At 44.8% G+C, this 24,235-nt stretch overlaps 1 protein-coding gene across 4 annotated transcripts in view; it reads right to left on the bottom strand.

Annotated features, from left to right (window-relative positions):
* The window catches only part of LOC121325563 (leucine zipper putative tumor suppressor 2 homolog), a 43,851-nt gene that overhangs the window by 5,132 nt on the left and 14,484 nt on the right, over positions 1-24,235 (bottom strand). For 2 of the 4 annotated variants that reach the window (XM_041268245.1, XM_041268242.1), the window contains exon 2: positions 896-1,402. In XM_041268245.1, coding sequence (XP_041124179.1) covers positions 896-1,375 — 480 coding nt within the window. In that variant the 5' untranslated portion in view covers positions 1,376-1,402. Of the gene's footprint in view, positions 1-895; positions 1,403-5,329; positions 5,462-13,276; positions 13,804-24,235 lie in introns of those variants that run through there. The other 2 variants (XM_041268243.1, XM_041268244.1) reach the window with 2 other exon arrangements.

Below are 24,235 nucleotides of genomic sequence, written 5' to 3'. Positions count from 1 at the left end.
TAAAAACATGAAGTAGCAGTTTTACTTTGAGCAATCATTTTCCTCAGATTTGTTTTTTGTACTGCATTGCAATTTCATACTGACTCAATGACATCCCAGTTCACCATTAAATTACCCGCCCGTTTTGTTTCTCTACTTATGTAGTTGAACCACTGTACAGCCTCCACAATGCACAGAGCCTGAGGCCTTTTCTACCAAACGGATACTCAAGAGTTCCCTGTGCACTCCCAGAATGGACAGTCTGAGTTCCCTGTGCACTCCCAGAAATGATAGTCAGAGTTCCCTGTGCACTCCCAGAATGGACAGTCTGAGTTCCCTGTGCACTCCCAGAAATGATAGTCAGAGTTCCCTGTGCACTCCCAGAATGTCAAACGATTGCCAGTGTGGTTGAATTGAAGTAAAAGCACCAACTGGTGTGTGCTTAACATCACATTAAATTCAGATTTGTTTTTGTTCCATCTAACAATGTTGTTACTGGAAGAGTGGTAAGAGTTTATTCTTTTTTTCACTTGAGAAGGCCTTCACATAGTTTAAACACTGCTGTTCAGTTGCTGGTGTATATGTTTAAAATGTTAACGTGGCAGCCTTGTTGCTGCGGGCTCATGGTGTAACAGTTTAAACAAACATTGGAATGTAAAGGGCTGATCACAGAAAAGACTGGGGGAGGGCGATGCATTCAAACACACACATAATAAATACAGTAGGCACAGGGATCTGCTTCGTGCAGAACACTAGCTATGGGTCAGGTATACGGTACACCAAGGTCACTGGAATGGGTTATCTAAAGGTGAAATCCCATTACAGACAGCAGGAATGTAAAATCAGCATTGGCAAGATTTATCATCAAGGGACTGAATTAGCCTGAAATGGTCAAAACAATTTAAAACCCCCTCACCTTTTCCAGTTTTCCGGAAACAGGAATCAGTTTTGGCGGGGGTCCCCCGATGTTCCCGTTTGCTGCTTTTGCTTCCCGAAGTTCCTCGGGATCGCTACAAGGGCTGCCGGGAGTCATATTATTGTCATTCCAGTCCCCAACAAATTCCTCGTTGAGGTAAGCATAATTACTGTTGCTCCCGGTAACAGGGGCTGCCTTCCTGGCTGGCACAGCACTGACCAGGGGGTCCTTAGAGCAGCCGTTCCTGAGCTGCCCATCTTGCTGGCGGAAGTAGTTGGGTCCCAACACTGGCTTGCGGCTCTTGGAGGGGAAGTCAGTGGTGTTGCATGGATGCTCCTGATAGCTGCGCCCCGAGATCAGGCTGCTGACCGAACCCATTGCACTGTGGCTGGAGGGGGATCTGGAAACAGCCCGATGCTGGAGATCGATGCCGGCGTTCTGGTGATCAATAGGAACGAGCAGAGTCTGCACCAGGGCCATGGTGACGACTCACTGTACCCACACACCCTGAGGGAGAAGAACAGGAAGAGTAGGTAGTTACTGAATTGGACAGTATTAAAGTTAAAATAAGCACTCCCGTCTGATCTATAGAAATACAAAGATTATCTATCCGCTTGGTCCCATATAGCTGTTATTCTACAGGAACAGACCCTCCCCTCTTTTGGAAACAGTAGATGAAAGCCTGTGCAACACAAGGCCTACAGACATGAAGGACTGTCCACTGCCCTGATCTTCAGTGCACACCAGCTCTCTCGCTGGAGAGATGTGTTGCACATTCTTTTCAGTTTGAAGTACAGTACACGGATTCAAACTCTGAAATCTGTTTAACTGGATAATCGGAAGGGGTGGAGAGATATTTGAAGTGTTAAGCTGGTCTTGCGTGCTTCTATAAAATATGCAACTCCAGACAGCTGGTTTCTAATGAATTACAAACGACACGATGCACTTGAAAGCAATAGACAGGCAAGAAACACAACCCGGGCCAAAGCAAACACAGGAAATCAGTGTCGAGACCTGAGGCTTTCAACCCACCTACCGAGGAGAGATGCATAGAACGAGACGTGCTTACAAGACAGAGGAGAATGCCCATCTTCCAGAGACCGGACGCTCACCTACTCACTGTATGCAACCACTTTTTAAATGATTATGTCACGACCAAAGAACCCCCCCCCCAACAAAATCAATATATATTTTTACTGATACTAGAACGGAGTTAAACGCTTTATTCACAGCATCTAGTACAGCAGCTACCTGGAACAGCAGCTTTTTAATGTATTTATTTCTTTAGCCTGCTGAAGCAAGTTGATTTGTAGAAGTGCAGCTCAACTTGTTTGTTAAAGTATAAAATGGCATGAAGCCACCCACTCCTGAGTGTATTTAAAGAGGACATGCATCGGCCTGTACTCTGCTGGCTTTGGAGATGGAGGTGGACAATCCTACAACTTCCATCATGGGTAACACACACTGAACAGCAGCAACTTATAAATTCCTTATGTTTTTTTTTTTAATTTTTATCTGTATACGTCAGAGTACTTGTATGGAACCATCTTTAAATACGAGAAATACTTCAATGGAATAAGAGCAGAGAGCAAGACCTGTGCACAACAATGGCTCGTTCCAAGTATAGCTGACCATTCAAGCGGACAGCAATTTGCCTTAGGCATCCCATGTGATGTTTGAATGTAGCTGTGAGTATGTGTGTGATACAATGTCTCTTCACAGAGAGATAAGCAGAACACCCCCCTCCCTCTGCAGTACATGCAGTGCTGGCTTATATCAATTGTCTGGTCAGATCAGAGGTGACAGTGTCTTGAGAAAGGTGTGTGTGTGTGTGCACACAGGATGGAACATGTGCACGTTTGTATGTGTGTGTGTGTTTCCATTCTGAGCTGACTACATCTGCCATCATGGCACAAATTGATGCTGGCATACCGTGATTAATTTTCATTTTCCCCATAATTGATGTCAAAAACTTTTATGAAATGATGCAAGGCTGAAGCTTCTAACCCGTACCCCCATCCACCTCTGTCAACGTGCCTCAAGCTTGCTGCAGCCAGCCCAATGAGACGGCCAGGTCTTTCAGAGGATAATTATCCAAGGGCTGCTGTACCTGGGTTCGGAGAGGATTGACAGCTTCCTGGATCAGCAAGTTCCAATCCTAAACAGAACAGACACCCTTCATAAATGTTGCTGTACTAGGAAAAAGAGAACCTGAAGGACGGGACAGGTATAGAGCGAGCATCAGCAGTGCTTTCAGTGACCCAGGAAGTGATGTAACTAAAACAGGAAAGCTAAAGTGCACACAGTGCAAGTCACCGACTGTCAGGGCAGTGCAGCAGTATGGTGTGATGAAAGACAAACAGGCAGCTTGGTGCTGCAATGTTTTTGCCAGGCAGTTCTCATGTTGGTCAATCTGGGATGGATCCACAAGTGAAACAGGAGCCCTGGGAGAAGAGTGCTCCTCCATGGGGGAAGGCAAAGAGGATCTTGCCCAAGACTCCTTCACGGGGGACAATTGTTTGTGGATCACTTTACCCTCTTCTCATCTTTCAACTTGAAGAGACCACTGACTCTGCCTGGATAATGTGATTAGAGAGCATCGCCAACTGGAACGGACAACCCCATGGGGACCAGGAGCTCAAGTGCATTTGTGACCTTTCTGTCTCATTCGCTGACCCCTAATCCTTGGCTTTGTTCCTGACACTGTTCCTGTTCCCGTGCTGCACATCCTATACCGAGTTTAACTTTGCATTATTGTTTTTACCGGGAGTATTGGGTGGCTGGGGATGAACAAAGGGATTCGAAAGAGGAAGGGTTACAGCGCATATTGTATTTTTATTTTTTAGTGTCACAGACTTTTTTCTAATTTTTGGTCATTTTGGTTATTTCCTTTGAACCAGCAGCCAGTTCGATCATTTCCTAGACCTGGATTTAATTAAAAAATCTCTGACAATAATGTTAGCAACCAGTGTTGCATGAAAGGATGACTGAGTGGAGACAATGAGACAATCACTTGTGGATTTAAAAGGGCTCACTAACTGGCATACTAAACTCTAAGCAGCTACATTCTGCCTGAGTAAGTGTGAGTTATTAAAGCCCCACAGTGCCCCTGCTCCACTGATATGATCTGAACAGCTTTACACAGCAGCGACAGTGCCTGCAGATTCTCCGCAGCTGAAGGAATAACCCTACATCTCTTTCCAGCTCTATTGCATCTCATGCTGCTTTATCCTTTCAGAAAGGTGGATGGCTAGTGGGACTGCTTGGCCTGATGCTCAAAGCAATTTGCAAAGAAAGTTTCATTTACCTATCTCCTATGCAGGAATGTACTTTAGAGCCAGTTCTAATCCATGACACAAACACAAGACCAATTCCATGCAATTGCATATTAGAATTGCTGTTAATGATATGTAACTAAGACAAGGTGCAGCACACGGTGACCTCACTCCTGAAGAAATAGTTGTCTTTGTGTTTGTGTTAGTCAATAATTTAATAAATCAGAGGATCAGATCCCCCAAGTGGACAAGCTGGAATGTAGGGATGAATGCAGTTCAGTGCCTTGAGAGTTCCAGCAACCTGTGAGCTGCCTTGAATCTCTCAATAGAGCAGCTGATGTGATGCTGCATATCTGTACCCTGCACATGGACACTCTGCTCAGAAACCAGGCCCTTTGTGTCCAGCCCAGTCCCATGCTGATTCTCTCTTTCAGTCCCAACCAGTCTCTTCTCAAAAGGAATTACTTCCAACACCCAGGGGGAGCTGCAGTTTTTTTCCGCTGTGCTGCCCCTCTTTAGAAATGCATGCAAATCCAAGGCTAATCTGAACAACCTCCCTTTTCTCTGGTATTCTCCACAGTCACGCCCAGCTACCCCATGAAGTTCAGAGAAGCTCTGCTGGGGGTGATGGCATCGGAGAGCAATGGACCGCTGCCCCTTCGTCGCCTCGTTTTCCATTGAGAAGGATGGGCAGCAATGCGGACCCAGCTGGCTCCATGTCCGATACAACTCGAAGCAGCCCGAGATACTCTTCACTCACTGGGCCTGATTGGGCCAGTCCCGTTCCTATAGGCTCACGTTGCACATCTGTCACACAGGCCCACCTTTGTGAACTCCTTGTTCTTCAGCCCTTCCCTAACTAGGTCTGACTGAATAAGGAACAAGGAGAACCAGCTTGAGCTGCTGCATTCACAAAAGCTTTAGTTCCAGTTACAGTACGATGTTGTGCCTGGCTTACGACAACCTTCGTGGTTCTAGAACAGATAGAAATGGGTGCATCACACTGAACAGCAAACAGCCTTTACAGTGGTGAACACCTGGCCAAAGAGCTGGCTTCATCAGCACTGTGTAAGAGAAGCACAATGACTGATGACAGTGACGTCTAAAATACAAAGTCCTTTACTTAACACAGAGGATTCGTCTTTGAAAATTGTCTTACCTGATAAGTTGTACCCTAAAGTCTCTGCTGAGTGGTATTTCTGAGTCTTCTTTTGTTTACCTCCTCGTTTTCCTCTTCTCGTAACTGTTCTGTTATTTTCTGATGCGTGTCCCATAATGGACCTCTTCTGCGCTATAAAAAAGAGGATGTTGGTTTTTCAGAATTTTGTGTGGCAGAGGAATCCGAACTGATGTCAGTTGTATTTTGTCAATAGTCTCTTTAATAGTTTCGGTACCAGTCCCAGGAACCAATATTCTTTCCACATCTGCATTTCTAAATGCGAAGGTGATGGCCAGATGCCCAGCTTACTGTAAGAGGGAATGTCATAGTCCATCCATCACCGAAGGGAAGCTGTAAAAACAACAAGTAACTTACAAGCGGGGGCAGGAGAGCCTGCCTCTACAAATACACTCGGCACAGCCAAGGTGTGTTTACTCAGCTCTGAGCAAGAACCTTCCCTCATCACACGTCAATCTGGGACAGGCTTCAGCTGAAACAGCATCACTGCAATTTACTGTTAATGGATACAGCTGGTTTACTCCACAGGGGATGCCGGCATGTTTTTATGAATCATTTTAACAATCATGAAATACTGTCAAAATAGTTTCAAGAGTTTCAGATCAGCCACACTGAAGAATTACGCTTTTTCCAGTTTATAAAGAAACCCACACACAATTAAAAAGGACTTCCGTTTCTTCTTATAAATGCCCTCCTGTTTGATCTGTTTGAATTCCAGTTTGGGTCCGATTCCCTGCAGAATACGCCCGTCTGAAACAGGACAGTGGGGAGTTTAGTACGGTGTGGAATTTGCACAAGAGGTTGTTTTGTTCCATTTTTCATTTTTGAGAAACTCAATGAGAGAAAAGCAGTAGAGCAAAATGTACCCGTCACATGAACAGCATTAACCTGTTCTCACATGACACAAGAGCACCAGAGGCTGCTGTCAGACTTAAGAACATAAGAACATAAGAAGGTTTACAAACGAGAGGAGGCCATTCGGCCCATCTTGCTCGTTTGGTTGTTAGTAGCTTATTGATCCCAGAATCTCATCAAGCAGCTTCTTGAAGGATCCCAGGGTGTCAGCTTCAACAACATTACTGGGGAGTTGATTCCAGACCCTCACGATTCTCTGTGTAAAAAAGTGTCTCCTATTTTCTGTTCTGAATGCCCCTTTGTCTAATCTCCATTTGTGACCCCTGGTCCTTGTTTCTTTTTTCAGGCTGAAAAAGTCCCTTGGGTCGACACTGTCAATACCTTTTAGAATTTTGAATGCTTGAATTAGGTCGCCACGTAGTCTTCTTTGTTCAAGACTGAACAGATTCAATTCTTTTAGCCTGTCTGCATATGACATGCCTTTTAAGCCTGGAATAATTCTGGTCGCTCTTCTTTGCACTTGCTGTTATTGAGCTTAGAAATTCTACCAAGGCACAGGGGAATACACAATTCCATGTCTTTCTACGTGGTGTTTTTAGTTGAAATACTTCCCTGAAAATTGCAACATTGAGGATGTCAAAATAAGCACGTAATGTCTAAAACTATTGCTGTGTTACTTCATCATCCTGAAAAAAAAAACTAAACAAAACCAGAAAAAGACAAAAATATCATGAGCGACAGAAAGAGAGCATTGAGTTTTTCCATTGAGCAGTGTATAATCCATCATTACCAATGCCTGCTCAACTTTAACGAACCCTTTCTGCTGTGACTTCTTTCCTTGATTTATTTGTGGTTGCTTTAAAAAGTAGTTCAATTGTACAGCTGACCCTGTCTTGTGGCAGCAGACCATCTTCTCCATTGCGCTTGCTTTTTGCAACCCTTTTGCCCATTCAGAGTGCTGCTCACAATATAAAACAGAGACTGCATTGGCTCGCTGTTCAGTCCTTTATTTTGCCAATGCGGTAATGTGTTTTTAAAGTGATCCAAGTGCAGTACAGAATACACCATTTTGGCAGGAGAAAAAATAAAAAGCAGAGAAGCACATTCATTGGCAAAATGTATAAACGTTCCTCTTTGAAAAACCTGAAGCATTTCTTGTTTTAAAATGACAACCTGAGCGAAAGGAAAAGGCCCAGCTTTCCAGTGTCTCTGGAGATCAGCCCAAGGGCAGCAGAATCGAATGGCTACCATGATATCCCAGCAATCCCCCGCTTTGAAAAGGCAGCAGCCTCTTTGTTGCTTTACATTTATCTACAATCCTGGAGGTTTCCAGCCAAACAATGTCTACTGCTGTAAAAACCTTGTCTTCCCTCTGGGTGGTCAAAGAGCTGCATAGGCAGAATATTAAATGGCTAATTAACACGACTGCAGTTAATGATAGAAGACAGGTAGAGACTAGGTCAGGTACCCCAAACTGTACGGGACTGAACAGCAATGCTAGAAACACCTGTGTAGACCCCCCCACGGTGCAACTCTCAAACACAATCAACAGCAATGCGAGGAACACCTGTGTAGACCCCCCACGATGGACCTCACAATGCACCCACACACAACAGGAACAGAAAAGAACACCTTTTCATGGTGCAGACACACATTTAGACTACATATGGATTTCCACCATTTGGTTAGAAGACACAATTATTAAATATAATACACTTTCATAAATAATCTATGTACGGCACCTTGTAGAAGGAAAACGTTATGTGTTTGGCTGTTCTGGGGTTTTGATATATTATTTATCAAGGCAAATCGACCGGGGCTGCAGAAGTAAAAACAAAAATGCAGAAACCCAATTCTGAGGATGCCACCCAGTTGCAGTCATACAGACACAGTCATTATTATTGCTTTTATGATGCCAGTACTGAATACTATATGATGCTGCTACTATCATGTATTATGCACTTACCTCTATATTTAATGCATTATGTATTGTGTTTTTTTTACTGTATATCATGTATTATGCATTTCTCTGTATTTGAAGTATTATGGATTTTCTTGTTGTTACTGCATCTTGTAAAGTGCTTTGTGATGAAAGGCGCTATACAAAATAGACTGATTGATTGAATCTCAAACTTTTTAACTGTACATATTTCTTCCATAGGCATTTACGCAAACTCATACTGTTCAGTAACAAGTACTCAGAAACACTGCAGCCCCCAGTCTTTGTTCCCTTTTTTATCCCCCAGTAAAGATCCGAAGTCCCATTTACTTCAAAGAGTAAATAAAACGCAACAGTGACACGGCAAAGAAGAGACCTCATAAAAAAAGAAAGACAAACAGGAGTGTAAACAAAGTTTTCACTGGATCAGAAACTCTACAGCTTAGTTTTACGACCTTGTTGTTGTCATTCCCTTTCACACACACCCCCTCCCCCTCCCCCTCCCCCATCCAGTTGTCATGGTATTTAAAGGCCTACTTGCTGTAGGCCGAGACAGGAGCCTCAATGCGTGAGTGTCTGTCTGCCTGACAAGGGGGCAGGCTGGCTCCTTAGCATCTCAATGCAGCGGGGCTCTATTAATCCCTCAGTGAAGTATGAGCTGAAAGCACCATCCAAATTACACATAGATAAATAGGCTTTAGATAAACAGAAGCCCTGTTGATGACTCTGCCTCTTTATAGGGGTTTGTGGCTCTTCCAGGAAAAATGCATAAATAAAGAGCCAAGCGCATTCAGGGGCCGAAATTGCCATCTGGGTAGACAGTAGCTGCCAATCATCACCGTCTTCTGTTTCACACTGGTCTTCAGCTCTTCTGGCAAGAACTCGTATTGGGGCATCTATGTACAGAACACTGCACCGGGCTGAACTGCAAAACTACTAGATCCTAAATTAGCTCAGTGGTCAGGGTGCAGGGCTCGGAATTGAAGGCGTGGGTTTGAGTAGCAGGCTGCAGAGGTATACAGGATTAGGGTGCTTGGTAACAGGCTAGGGAAGTTCAGTATCAAAGAGCCTGTCAAAGGTGCTGTGGGAAGTAGCTTAGTGATGGGAACAATAGAACAGGGAGTTAGAAAGTGGATTCCAGTAGCTACAGTGGGCTGCAAAGTACAGCACTTTAAATCAGCTCAGTCCCAGAACAACACTAAAAGGTTGCCAATTCTAACATCATGGTAACATCGCTGCATAGGTGCAGCACTGAGCTTACCACAACATCCACACTCACACCAGCTCATTAGTTCTGTTTTTTTCTCTTTTCAGTGAGTCAGCATGATGCTGAAAGAGAACTATTTGTCGCTAACTATTACAAAGCCATCTTTCAAACACAAAGAAAAATCTGTGGCTTCAAAGAACAGGTTCTCTCAAGCCCCACTAGCTCAACTCAGAGAACAGGAGAGCTGCATGTAGAGGCATGTGAGCGGCAGCACACAATTCAAAGTGCACAGCTTCCCTAAGCACTCTGGGGAAGCCCTATCAGGTGACTGTGTGCCAGGTAAGGGCCACAGAGAGACCAATCACAGCAGCATTGGGCTCTGCCCTACAACCACGACTGCTTCAAGAACAAAGGAGGCCAATCAAGCAAACACTGGATACAGCCCAAGAGGTTAAAGCAGAACCCTAATGTGGAGCACACAATGCGACCTGCACATTCCTCAGGCACACCCAAACAAAGGAGAGTGGCTTTTCCTACAGCATAGGATCACTACTATATTATTACTATGAAGACTCAGAGTGGCATGCATTCAGAAGAGAAGCAATGCAGATACAGACTTGCAGGTTTGCAGTTTAAACAGAGTCGCCTCTGACTCTTTCAGCACTGCAGCTCTATATACAGTACAGGTCTATCAAGGACGTCACTCAGAGCTGTAGAACGCTCTAGCAGTATAGGAAAAATAACTGTGAATGTCAACTGCATGGTCTGTTCTCACTCTTGTAAGCCATATAACAGTCCTTTTTTGATGCCAATAACAAGAAAAAGAAAGCCTTGGCTATGGTACCTTAATAATCGTCCATTATTTCAGCACTCTTGCACCGTGTTCCCTCCTCCAGCTTTGCGCTTGTGGTTTATGTCACCAGACTCTTACAATGAAAATGGATCATTATTCCATCCTGTGCTTCTTGTGTTAATTGTATTTTATTATGCAAGACTATGTGGGGTTGCATCTCCTCCTCCTCCTGCTCTTTCATATTAAAGGCTAGATGCAGATCTCAGCAGGCTGGAGGAATTCACTGACGAGGAAGATCTTGTTTACAGGGCCGGTAATGAAAACAAATGTGGGACAGCCTGATGTGAGAGCATCAGTGAAGGAGAGAGGAGCTAACAAAAGATACACAGAGTCCCGAGGCACCCAACTGTGGAGATCAGAGTCCTCATCCTGACCTGGGCCCCAGTGCTGTCCATCACACACCTGCCCCAAGACATACACTGAAGCAGAAGAAACTTCAACAAAACAAACAAGAGACAACAGTTTTATTTGGACGCACATTGCAACATTTGTTTATCTTGATGCATTATCATCTGGTGGAGCTCGATGTACAGTAATGCATAGGTCTTGTACAGAGCTTGACTTTTCTATCTTGTTTTAAAGTTCAGCAATACTTTTATCTGAAGAGGGTTCCCCAATGTAGCATTGTTTCTTTTCAGGCACCCTGTGGTAAATTCACCCATGCTTTCTGTACATTAGGACACAAGAAAGTTACAAAGGCAAACTAGACTTTCCCAGAATTGCTGCTACAAACGGACAAGTTTTGACGCATCACTGCTTCCACACCACACTTCCTTTGTCTTGTGCCAAGAGAAAGTCTGTTCAGTGTCTGTTTGGAAATACAGTATTATACATCTTTGAAGTGCTTTCTTAGTTGATTTTGCCCTCTTTGATCAGGTTAAGGGTAAACCTCCCCTAGTGACTCACGGCAGGACTGGAAACATGAAACAATACCTGTGATTCCACAAGAGCAGACGCACAGGAAGGTTAAAGGAGTCCCAGAGGTTCCCTTTCTCCCTCCACCCCAACAAGAACCCGAAGGGAGAATGAGCCCCGCGCCAGCTCGGCCATGCACTGCCATTACTAAGCCCAGCAGTTTTAATTCAAGTGTTATTTATTGCATGATTGGTTAAAAGAATTTGGAAACGGTTTAGTGTCACCGTTCTGAACTCCATGGTCACGGGTCAGAAGTGAAAGCTGTGCTTCATCTTTTAAACGCAGTGTGCAGGAGAGCCACTGGGAAGAATGCATTTGTTTCACAAAAACAACCAAAACAGTCAATGTCATCTCTCCATTACTGAAAGAGTGCTTTGCTGGAACTCAAACTCCTATATGAAAGTTTGGAATTAATTGAGATCAGGGGAAAGGCAGAGTGTGTGATCTTAGTTTATTTCAAGTCACAGGCCTATCCCACCCTGTTTTTAAAGTACAGCTGTGTAAACACTGAAAACACACGCCAACTGCTTCAGAGTTAGCTGCAATTTTGTAGGTTGCCAATTTGGTAAAAATTAAAAAGATCAAAGACAGGCTGGACAGTGTTTGTGGAGGAGCATGGGACTGCTCCTGTCCCACCCCAGCATGTAACGCTAGATAGAATAATACCATTAATATTGCAATGTTGCTGGCAAGTGACCCTGCAGCCAGAAAGCACGCTGCCCAATGTAAAACAGAAACACATCCCTGCAACACAAAATGACACCAGTTTCATTGTACATGATAGAAGGCAGCCCTGTGACAGGAGGCTAGCGTCTTCCTTCCTGGACGGGATCCGAAGCTGCAATGGTGTGAACAAGCTGCAGCACGATTATCCTTGCACAGGATTCCTCTGCTTGGGCAGCTCCGAGTCCGACTCACAGGAGCAGAGCAGAGCTCACTTAGTGAGATTCTAAATCGCTTGACACCTCTGGGGCTTTTGAAAGAATTCCCAAGCTAGTCACATCTCCTTTCCACAGAGGACAGAAGCACCTTGTTTTACAGCTGGGTGGAAAGTGATTTATCCCCAGAGGATCACACTGAAACAACTGTTTGCCTTCATTAGGAAAAAAAAAAAAAAAAAAAAAAGAGGAAAAAGTAGTATCTTCACCTCAGCATCCCCCAGTCTTTATTTTAACCCTTTACTGCTCTGGGTGTGTTCCCATACCTATTTAATGTCTATTTTCTCAATGTCAAACATACTGGACAGTGAGCAGCATAGGGTGAACCCAAACTCTAACTGACTCCCCTGCCTTTTAGCTCTGACCACCAGCCTTAGTCCCAGGCAATCCTAGCACAGTTCCAACTTTTAGTCTGTTGACAAGCTAAACTGTTAGCAAACTACAAAACCAATTCACCGCCCTCAATCCTGCACCTTCTAAAAACAGTGTGTTCTACAGAGTTTAGTTGTATTTCATGAACACAGCACTGGAGGGTTTTAATATGAACCCTGTCATTACGTTACACTACAACGAAGAAGAGACTGCATGAAAAAAGAAAGACAAACAGTTTTAACAGCCCTGTGCAATGGATCCTGATCTGGTCACAATGTCACGCACCCTTTGTCCACTAATGCAGCTCAGATAACTTGGGCAGATTTAGAGTTTAGTGAGTGTGTCTAGCAACCCTGGTAATCACTGCACCATGATTACTGTCTCGAGACACAGAACACAAATGTTAATTTCCCTGATAGCTATAATTCAAGGATTTCTCTCAGACTTCGGCAAAACGCCGACTCCAGATTGTAGCAGACAGAATAACTAAACGTTAACGCTGTAGTGTTAAATCTGCCCAAACAAACAGAATAACCACGAAGTGGACTGAGATTTCTTTACAGTCTTATTTATAAACCATGTGTTTGCTGAACTGCAACAGCAAACCGCAGAAGTGGATTAGCCAGCGTGGTTCACAAAGATTGTTAACTCAGACACAATCCTGCACAAAGTTTCATTTTGCATTTTGATTTGCTCTGCCCCATGAGTGGGTGGTGGTGTTCCCAAAGCTTCAGATTGGGATGTTTTTTACAACACCCCCCCACCCCCATCCCACACAGACACACAGTTAACTTTCCCTTCTGCAGCTCTCCCCTCTCCCCCTCAGTGAGCTCTATTTACAATCACATACCGCTCTCTGCCTCCATCATTTCTGAATCCTCTGTCCGGCTGAAACCCTCAGTGTTTCTTCCGCTTCTTTTAGACAGATTTTTCTCACTTTTCTTTGTGTTTGAAACGAGTGCCGTACCGTCAGAATCGCCCACTGTTGGAGTTTGAATGAGAGCCCCTTCCTCTCCTAATGCCTGCACTTGCACCCGCCCCTTTCCATCTCTCTCTCACACTCTCTCCCTCCTGTCAGAGCGACTCTGAATAACCCTGTGGAGTCCAGCCCCCTTGAAGCGTCTCTCGTTACCAGCTGCAGGACACAGGGAAAGGGGGGGGAGGTCTTGCGTCTCGGTCTCTTCTTTTAAATTAAAGCTTTAATTGTAAAACTGTGCATCTTTCTACCCATATACAGATCGAAGTCCACTACAGATTTCAACAAACTTGGACAGAAAAAAAAAAAATATTGATAAATATTAATCCGGAAGGAGCTATAGTTTTACTGCTACTTCCATGATCATTAGTAGGTTATTTATTTATTATTTAGATCTAGTCTAATGATCTGTTTTTTGTGGTATATTTGTGGGAGAGATGACACTGCAGGATTCAAATACAAAATATAATTAAAATATTAAAAATAATTCAAACTGCGAATGCTTTAACCAGGGGAAAAAAAAAAAATCTTATTTTCTTTGGACCCCAGCCAAAGATTCATCTCCTCAAGCTGAGCAAAGCCGTCCAGTTTGAAATGCGGAGTACAGTTTAACATTAACACGTTTAACCCAAGCTATACTTTCCACAGAAACAGATTCTGGGCAGGGACTTCATTCACATCATGCGAGCAGAGCAAGTCTATAATCACAGCCTCTTTGTTTATCCAGGTTCCAAGCACTACAATACAAGAAAGCTTCTTCCATGTGTTCCACTGTAAGCACCCAGCATGTATACCATTGCAGACTGGGTCAGAGGGGTTACACTGTAAACACCCAGCATGTATACCATTGCAGACTGGGTCAGAGGGGCTACACTGTAAACACCCAGCATGTATACCATTGCAGACTGGGTCAGAGGGGCTACACTGTAAACACCCAGCATGTATACCATTGCAGACTGGGTCAGAGGGGCTACACTGTAAACACCCAGCATGTATACCACTGCAGACTGGGTCAGAGGGGCTACACTGTAAACACCCAGCATGTATACCATTGCAGACTGGGTCAGAGGGGCTACACTGTAAACACCCAGCATGTATACCACTGCAGACTGGGTCAGAGGGGCTACACTGTAAACACCCAGCATGTATACCACTGCAGACTGGGTCAGAGGGGCTACACTGTAAACACCCAGCATGTATACCACTGCAGACTGGGGGCTACAGAGGGGCAGACACTGTAAACACCCAGCATGTATACCACTGCAGACTGGGTCAGAGGGGCTACACTGTAAACACCCAGCATGTATACCACTGCAGACTGGGTCAGAGGGGCTACACTGTAAACACCCAGCATGTATACCACTGCAGACTGGGTCAGAGGGGCTACACTGTAAACACCCAGCATGTATACCACTGCAGACTGGGTCAGAGGGGCTACACTGTAAACACCCAGCATGTATACCACTGCAGACTGGGTCAGAGGGGCTACACTGTAAACACCCAGCATGTATACCACTGCAGACTGGGTCAGAGGGGCTACACTGTAAACACCCAGCATGTATACCACTGCAGACTGGGTCAGAGGGGCTACACTGTAAACACCCAGCATGTATACCACTGCAGACTGGGTCAGAGGGGCTACACTGTAAACACCCAGCATGTATACCATTGCAGACTGGGTCAGAGGGGCTACACTGTAAACACCCAGCATGTATACCATTGCAGACTGGGTCAGAGGGGCTACACTGTAAACACCCAGCATGTATACCATTGCAGACTGGGTCAGAGGGGCTACTCTGTAAGCACCCAGCATGTATACCATTGCAGACTGGGTCAGAGGGGCTACAGTAAACACCCAGCATGTATACCATTGCAGACTGGGTCAGAGGGGCTACTCTGTAAACACCCAGCATGTATACCATTGCAGACTGGGTCAGAGGGGCTACACTGTAAACACCCAGCATGTATACCATTGCAGACTGGGTCAGAGGGGCTACACTGTAAACACCCAGCATGTATACCATTGCAGACTGGGTCAGAGGGGCTACACTGTAAACACCCAGCATGTATACCACTGCAGACTGGGTCAGAGGGGCTACACTGTAAACACCCAGCATGTATACCATTGCAGACTGGGTCAGAGGGGCTACACTGTAAACACCCAGCATGTATACCATTGCAGACTGGGTCAGAGGGGCTACACTGTAAACACCCAGCATGTATACCACTGCAGACTGGGTCAGAGGGGCTACACTGTAAACACCCAGCATGTATACCATTGCAGACTGGGTCAGAGGGGCTACACTGTAAACACCCAGCATGTATACCATTGCAGACTGGGTCAGAGGGGCTACACTGTAAACACCCAGCATGTATACCATTGCAGACGGGGTCAGAGGGGCTACACTGTAAACACCCAGCATGTATACCATTGCAGACTGGGTCAGAGGGGCTACACTGTAAACACCCAGCATGTATACCACTGCAGACTGGGTCAGAGGGGCTACACTGTAAACACCCAGCATGTATACCATTGCAGACTGGGTCAGAGGGGCTACACTGTAAACACCCAGCATGTATACCACTGCAGACTGGGTCAGAGGGGCTACACTGTAAACACCCAGCATGTATACCATTGCAGACTGGGTCAGAGGGGCTACACTGTAAACACCCAGCATGTATACCATTGCAGACTGGGTCAGAGGGGCTACACTGTAAACACCCAGCATGTATACCACTGCAGACTGGGTCAGAGGGGCTACACTGTAAACACCCAGCATGTATACCATTGCAGACTGGGTCAGAGGGGTCCAAGAATAACATGGAACCGAAACAAGAAAGACTCAGGAGAAGAACAAAACCACCGACTCACAGCTAACACTTGCATTTCTATTCAGCAGTTTCTGTGTATTAAAAAAAGTCGGTCTGTTTTTCAAAAATATTAAATAAATGTGAACTATTATTATTACTTTTTTTTTTTTTTTTTTTTTTTTTTTTTTAAAGAAAACTAATACAATTCCTTGAGAAAAGCCTGCAAGATCCTGCCTAATCCCTTAAAAACAAGTGATTATCTCCCTCTGGCTGCTCCTGCTCTTAGCAGCACAGCTCCAGATCACTGAGCCGCACAGAAAGAAATGAGCTTGTGCATAATGAGAGCTCTGCAAATACTTTGGAAAGCCCAGCCGAGTCCTGCCACTTCACTCTGCACAGGGAGAGGAGGGGGCAGGGGGGTCCTCAGCACAGATTACAAGGGGGGCGGGGTAGATCAAATCCCAGTTTTAACACTGATGGAAGCAGAGCTACCACCTTGGAACTAAACATTTAATAATGTTCCATCAGATCAGTGAGTCTGATAACCAGCTGCACCGTGTGTGTGTGCGTGCTTGTGTGTAGGCCTCCCTGTGTGTGCATCCCCGTGCCTCCCTGTGTGTGCATCCCCGTGCCTCCCTGTGTGTGCATCCCCGTGCCTCCCTGTGTGTGCATCCCCGTGCCTCCCTGTGTGTGCATCCCCGTGCCTCCCTGTGTGTGCATCCCCGTGTGTGTGTGCATCCCCGTGTGCCTGTGTGTGCATCCCCGTGTGCCTGTGTGTGCATCCCCGTGTAGAAAGTTCAGTTTACGCCAGGCAATGAGATCAAAGTCCAGGGGATGATGGCTACCAGCTGCTGAGGAAACGGAAGGAGAAATCTTAACGCTGCAGCATCTAATTTCAGGAGGCCCTGATCCTGCCTGTTAAAACTTGCAACAATATACAGAACTCAGCTGAGACAGCCCTGTGTCCTTGTTTGCATCTCTCCTTCCTTCTTTAAGTTCTTTCATCCCAACCCCTTCCTTGCTTTTGCATCCTCAGCTGAATTCATGGCAACTGTAAGGAAACATTGTTGCACTGCACTGGCAGTGTGTGGATAAAAACCATCTGGGTTTATTTATCATAAGTGAAGTGTTTATAAAACTCAAATACATTTTATTCCACATTAGCTATGTTTACTGCATGATCTTCATTTTCCAAATCATTTCCCTTTAGTTACACTTCACAGTACAATATGTTTTTGCTAAAAAGAACAAAGTACTGATTCAGATGCAGTATAGTTAAATACATCATTGTAAATAATAATACTTTATTAGTTACGGTATGGTAAATAAAATAATAAAAAAGAAGACAGTTTTGTCTTAGGAGTTATACAGTTAACAAAACATTCTTTGCCGAATTATGTTTTGTTTTTGTTTGTTTTTTTTAAATGTTGTACCTTCAGGTTTACACATTCAGATCTTGGCCCAGTGTTTCCCACATTCCATTCCTCCTGTCTCTGACTCCCTCTTACTTGCTCTTTCAACATGAAACCCGATTCCCTCATTGGGTCACCCTGACACCTGCTCCCCAGATCACACCCTGTGTCGCTGGCAGGACAGCCCTCTGCCCCCACATGGGAATGATTAAAACAAACTCTTTTTTACATGAGGACATACGGAAGACACGAATGCACGACGGCCTCATATGAGGATGTCATGTTTCCCCTGTATAAAGCAATAGAAATAAACTGGGTTTGTTATTTTCAATATTTCATGCCTGAAAGGGTTAAAGCAGCACAGTGTACCCAGTTTAAACAGTCTTCAACACAGTAAACATTGTGGGTTAAAATAATAAGATGAATGTCATTGCCCTCGCTGTCTTCACTATATCACAGTATACTGCCAGCTTAGTCATTGTATCATGCTTAAATATTTATATATATAATATATAATATATTATATCTATATATATATATATATATATATATTTTTTTTTTTTTTATACACACTCTATAACCAGATACAGAATATCTACGGTGACGGCGATATACACACTCTATAACCAGATACAGAATATCTACGGTGACGGAGATATACACACTCTATAACCAGATACAGAATATCTATGGTGACGGTGATATACACACTCTATAACCAGATACAGAATATCTATGGTTATGGCGATATACACACTCTATAACCAGATACAGAGTATCTATGGTGACGGTGATATACACACTCTATAACCAGATACAGAATATCTATGGTTATGGCGATATACACACTCTATAACCAGATACAGAGTATCTATGGTGACAGTGATATACAGTCTAACCAGGGCCCCGGTTCTCTGACGTGACCGTGTGTTGTGGTGATCTGCTTCTCATGGTGATCTGCTACTTACACTCCTGACTCACATGTGTTATTGATATTCTTCACTGGTACACTGTATGCTTATGAACACACTGTGGTGGGCTTTGCTGCACGTGACTGTTGGATATTTCAATATTACCAGCACTTCATCTAGAGATCCAGTAGACATGGAGGTTATCTGAAGAGCTTCTAGTTCAGAAAGGTCCAGAGATTCAGATATGGACAGATATAGCTGCAGATACAGGTAAATAGCTATGCATCCTAACTGTCTAGTTTAGTTACTAGTTTAGTTTAGTTCATTTTCAATAGCACTCAAGACTGCACCCGCACCAGTAAACAGCAGAGTACCGGCCAGTATCGCAGCAGAGTACCGGCCAGTATCGCAGCAGAGTACCGGCCAGTATCACAGCAGAGTACCGGCCAGTATCACAGCAGAGTACCGGCCAGTATCACAGCAGAGTACCGGCCAGTATCACAGCAGAGTACCGGCCAGTATCACAGCAGAGTACCGCCCAGTATCACAGCAGAGTACCGCCCAGTATCACAGCAGAGTACCGGCCAGTATCGCAGCAGAGTACCGGCCAGTATCGCAGCAGAGTACCGGCCAGTATCACAGCAGAGTACCGGCCAGTATCACAGCAGAGTACCGCCCAGTATCACAGCAGAGTACCGGCCAGTATCACAGCAGAGTACCACCCAGTATCACAGCAGAGTACCGCCCAGTATCACAGAGCACACAGGCGCCGATGGGAATAAAGAGAAGAGCTGCAATCACTCCCAGCCTGGGCCTCACTATTAACACAGACACTCAGTGGAAAAAAAAAAGGATGTAACACAAGCTGTCTACATAAAAAAAACCATGACGTCATAAATCTTCAGGCAGGGAACCACAAAGGGAGGAGTGGTAGGATCAGGCAGTGTGTCAGGGCTGTTTACATTGCCAGAGAGACAAATCACCTTCCATTAACTCTCAGCATGCTGCCTAGTTTGGGTTTCTTTGTGCTAAATTCAGTAATGGAGCTCAGTGTTAAATTCAGTAATGGGGCTCAGTGTTAAATTCAGTAATGGGGCTCAGTGTTAAATTCAGTAATGGGGCTCAGTGTTAAATTCAGTAATGGGGCTCAGTGTTAAATTCAGTAATGGGGCTCAGTGTTAAATTCAGTAATGGGGCTCAGTGTTAAATTCAATAATGGGGCTCAGTGTTAAATTCAGTAATGGGGCTCAGTGTTAAATTCAGTAATGGGGATCTGTGCTATTCCATGTAAAGATAATCAGGGCAGCCCTTAACCCTTTAAGTGCCTATGACAAGTATAGCAACAATCTACTACGGACATTGCAGGGTTAGCGAGTCTAAGCTGCTACACGGTTGCTATAGAAACTACAGGTACATGTGTTTGCAGGAATGGGGGGGGGGGTCAACCCTCAAATTCATTTTAATGATTGTCTTTAAAAAAAAAACAGAATAATGAGGACACATATTGATGAGAAAAAGATAGAAGACATTTAACTTTGTCCTAATTCAACAAGGAGAGCCATGTCTACAGACACAAACTGTACTAAAAAAGAGCCGTTCCACTCGATGTTTCAAACTTGCAGTATAGTTCTGGGGGGGGCTCTTGTATCTGGCAGTGCAGCAAGCTGGATGTAATTCTCTTGTACTCTGATCAATTTAAGTACCAGAATCCAGCCGCTTCTGTTTGCAATGAAATATAAAATGAAGTACCCTCACAAGCAGGGCAAAACCACTGGGCCTATTGTCCCAGCACGTCCCTCTATAACCCTGTGATGAAAGCAGCCTGCACTGGAAAGCACATTCCTGGGAAAGAGGAACCACAATACCTGACCTTTGCCACTGCAGAGCCGGCAGATTAACCCCTTATAGAAGCCCTCCCTGAGCCCCACTTCAGCACCAGCGGATTTGTTGTTTAAACCCTGGGCCCCAGACAGTCCTGCACAGGGAAACACTGTAACCATCATCCATCACAGACCTGGCTCTGTGCGCTCACACTTCAAAGTGCCACTCACAGCTTCTATGGGGGTCCGTTTCAATTCAGTGACCTACAAAATTAATCCCATTCATCACAGCCAAGGGTGCAAGGGCTATCTCCATTGGATACTACCTCTTGTGGGCAAAGCCATTGAAGTTGTTTTTTTTCAGTGGCTGAGACTGACCTGGTCAGATCTGAGAATCCCAGCAGGTTCTGATCACTATTTTGATGGCCAATGTCGAGGGAGTGCTGCTCTGCAGTACACAGTGGTAGCTGTGACTTGTGTTGGCAGGTCTGCGGCAGGTCTATCGTTGCCCTGATAAATCCATGATATACACGATCTGAATGTCTCTTTAATAATTATCGCTACAATAACTACTAGGATCCACGCCTAGAGCCACAACCACTCTGACATACAGCTAAAGCTATGTAAATAAACTGGACATGCGGAGACACAGTATGCAAGAATGTAGCAAACAAACCAACAAGGTCATCTATTCTGGGATGAAGTAAATTTAACATGATTATGGGACACTGAAGCTCAAACATTTATCGCTAAAGCTCAAAACACTGCATTCAAAAAATCCCCTTTGAAACGTAATCAATAACCCATTAAACTGCATGTGCTTCAAGAGGTTTCTGACAAACAAACTAAAGACCAGACTTGAAGAAAAGATTTCGAATATCGATTTCATATATACCAGTATCATGAATAATGATTATTTTATTTTTAGAGAATGTTGATGCTGAACAAGGTTCTTATCTTGTTTGATATCTGATATCAGATTCTACTAGCCCAGGAAACAGAGGGCAGAATTACAGACATCGCATGAGCAGCAAGGACAAGAAAAAAAAACAATTTTAACAACCCAACGCTGCCACCTTCTGACATCCTGCCAAAGTACACTTAAATAAGTACAGATTATAACACACATCTACACAACACTGCCGCATGCATCACCACTCGATACAGATTCACATGACAGTACACAAAGTAAACAGGAAAGAGTTTTTTAAACGTCCCGCTGCTTTCCCTTGGTTTATTAACATATTCCAGTCTTAGCCCTGGTGTGCCCCTGAATGTCCGCTGTGACAAGCTGTACAGCACATGAACAGTTCCCACTGAAATAAAATCCTGTTTTTATAATTTGATTTATTATTGTCTTTTAGTTGCCCCCAGCCCCAACACTTTTACATTCCCTTGAAAAGTAGGTCACCCTCACACAGACACCACACACTTCACTTCTGTTATTCAAACACAGGAATGATTCTGTGAGTGTTTTTCAAATGCCTTTGCTTGGCCTGCATGCCTTTGATCAGGATGTCTGGTGAATTTCTGTACAGTAACTCTGCCCAGAACAAAACAGAAAACATCTGAACATCCTTTTTAAAAACCCAATACACCCTGCGTGCGCGGAAAAGCGACGCAACGAGGGGGGGAACTGGATCGGATTCCTGGCCGGTTAGTGTAGGAAAGCTGCGGTATGCTGTACAATGAACATAACCTTGTTGTAAAACTCCTTAGCTTGTGTCCATTAGTCATTTGCTTAATGCAGAATCAAGGTTATTAGACTAAAAAATAAAACACAAAAAAATTCAGTAGAAGTATCTAACTGAAAACAAAAACAGGAAACACCTCCTCAGTCTTCTTTCCTGTCTGCACCCAAATATTTCAGCACCCCCACCCCCCTTCTTTCCTCCACACATCAACACCCAGCCCACCTCCCCCACAGGCTCCTGCAGGAACAATGCTTCCTCCTGGGCTGCACTGACAATGTTTCCAGGGCCTACACTGACAGCCAGCTGGCAGCCAGGTGGTGTTGCTCTGGCTCTCAGACACTCAAGTGTTCTCCATGTGCCACCTCAGTGGTGACCGGAACACGGGACAGAATTCTCACCTGCAGGACAAAATGAGGCTTCCAGGGAGCCCTTCATCCCCTCTCAGACTGAACATGGGGCTCTAGAAACTAGAAGGAAAACAAACACGGACCAAATGTCATTTTGTTCGTCCTCTAAACTTGCTTTGATAGCTCCCCATCCTCACTCTGCAGACTGGTGCCCCAGCAGCAGAAGCTCTACACAAACACAAGAGTATAATTAGCTCTGCCCAGTCCTGGAGCTGAACTAGAAATCAGTCGGACACACAGTGCAGTTTCAGCACTATAGTAATCACAGAAGCGCTACAGATCAAAGCCACTCAGCCCCATACTGTAGACATGGAGGCTTTGCTGAGCAGCACATCCCATATTCAGACTCTGAGGGTCAGAGTAGAAGCTAGCTGCTCAGCTGTAGAACCCCAAAGGAAACCTGAAGCAGAGCCACCTGGCCTCACAGTTCAGCAGTTTGGGAGAGAGAGAGTGGAGATGGATACCCACATCAGTATAAACCCTATTAAACTATAAACCCTATAGCTATGGATCACACAGCTCTCCAACTGGGGGAAATATTGGACAAGGATCTGTAACTGTAACTGCTATAACTGTAGCTTTCCAGACTGAGTGAGTGTGGACATCAAGCCCAGAGAAGCATCTTGGCTTGGGAGACTTTGGTAGAGGCTCCAAAGAGGGCTTCAAAGGGCAGGACACAGTAATAAAATAAAATGACATTTCCAAGCACTCGTCAGACAGAACAAAAATAACAAAAGAGAAGAGAGGGATAGCAAATCGACCCAGCCCCCCTGCTATCGACGTCCTGACAAAGCAGCCTCATTATTCCTGCAAGGGACTCGAGTGTCTCTGTGGGATTAAATCAATTAGCCTGGCATCAGCGGGGTTCTCAGCCCCCTGATCAAGGGTGCTTCAAGCCCCCTTGATGTGTCATACAAACAGCAACAAAAGAGACAGCAAAGCTGCTGAAATACCTCTGCTGAAAAGCAGGTTCGGGACCTGAATGTGGTCTCATTCAGCTGCAGTTTGCTAGGGCTGCCTAGTGTCTCAGCCTGGCCGTGGGACACCGAGAGGGTGAGCCCAGGCCTCCTCTGTTCAGATAGCTCATGCTGGATTAGGTTTATCCAGCCTGATCACTTCTTAGTTTTTCTCCACCCACCTAATGCTCAGAAAGCCCCAAAGCCGTAGTGTTGGAGAGGGTAATCTGCACATTCACCACTAGAGGGATCCCAGTTTTTAATAGCAAAGCCAAACTGTCCCAGCATCAGTAACAGAGTCGCGACTATCTAAAGCTATTTTAACAGGGTGGCTCTCAGAGGACGCTAGCTTGATACTCAGGGCAATCACCCCTAAAAGTACCCCAGCATAATCTACAGGAACCCCAGTCCGGATTCAGATCTGCATGGGGAAAAGCGGGCATGAAATGGTTAACATCTACAAACTTCCCCCACCCCTCCTCCATGACAAGTCCTACCCTCAGACCGCAGCTCAATGTCGAGAAAGTCATCCGGATACGCCCAGGGTTCGATTGGAATTACACAACTAGACGGTCAGTATATTCTAACCCGCACTGGTAGAAACACCTTGAGCCATGGTCCCCCTGGGAAACGGTTAATTAATCACATAGATGAGATACTGCCCATACCAGACAATTCTGACACAGGCTATGAAACACTTTTGTTCTATGTCTCTTTATCTGATTGGTACACTTAAGGGTTGAGTATCAAAAAAGCAGCTGCCTGTTCTTCAATACCAGGAAAAAAAGCTAAACAAATAAACCCCAACCCCCACTCCAGACA

The sequence above is a fragment of the Polyodon spathula genome, chromosome 13 (genome assembly GCF_017654505.1).
Source record: "Polyodon spathula isolate WHYD16114869_AA chromosome 13, ASM1765450v1, whole genome shotgun sequence".
Taxonomy (NCBI): domain Eukaryota; kingdom Metazoa; phylum Chordata; class Actinopteri; order Acipenseriformes; family Polyodontidae; genus Polyodon; species Polyodon spathula.
The sequence above is the reverse complement of the archived record's forward strand: the minus strand, read 5'-3'. Positions and strand labels throughout refer to the sequence as shown.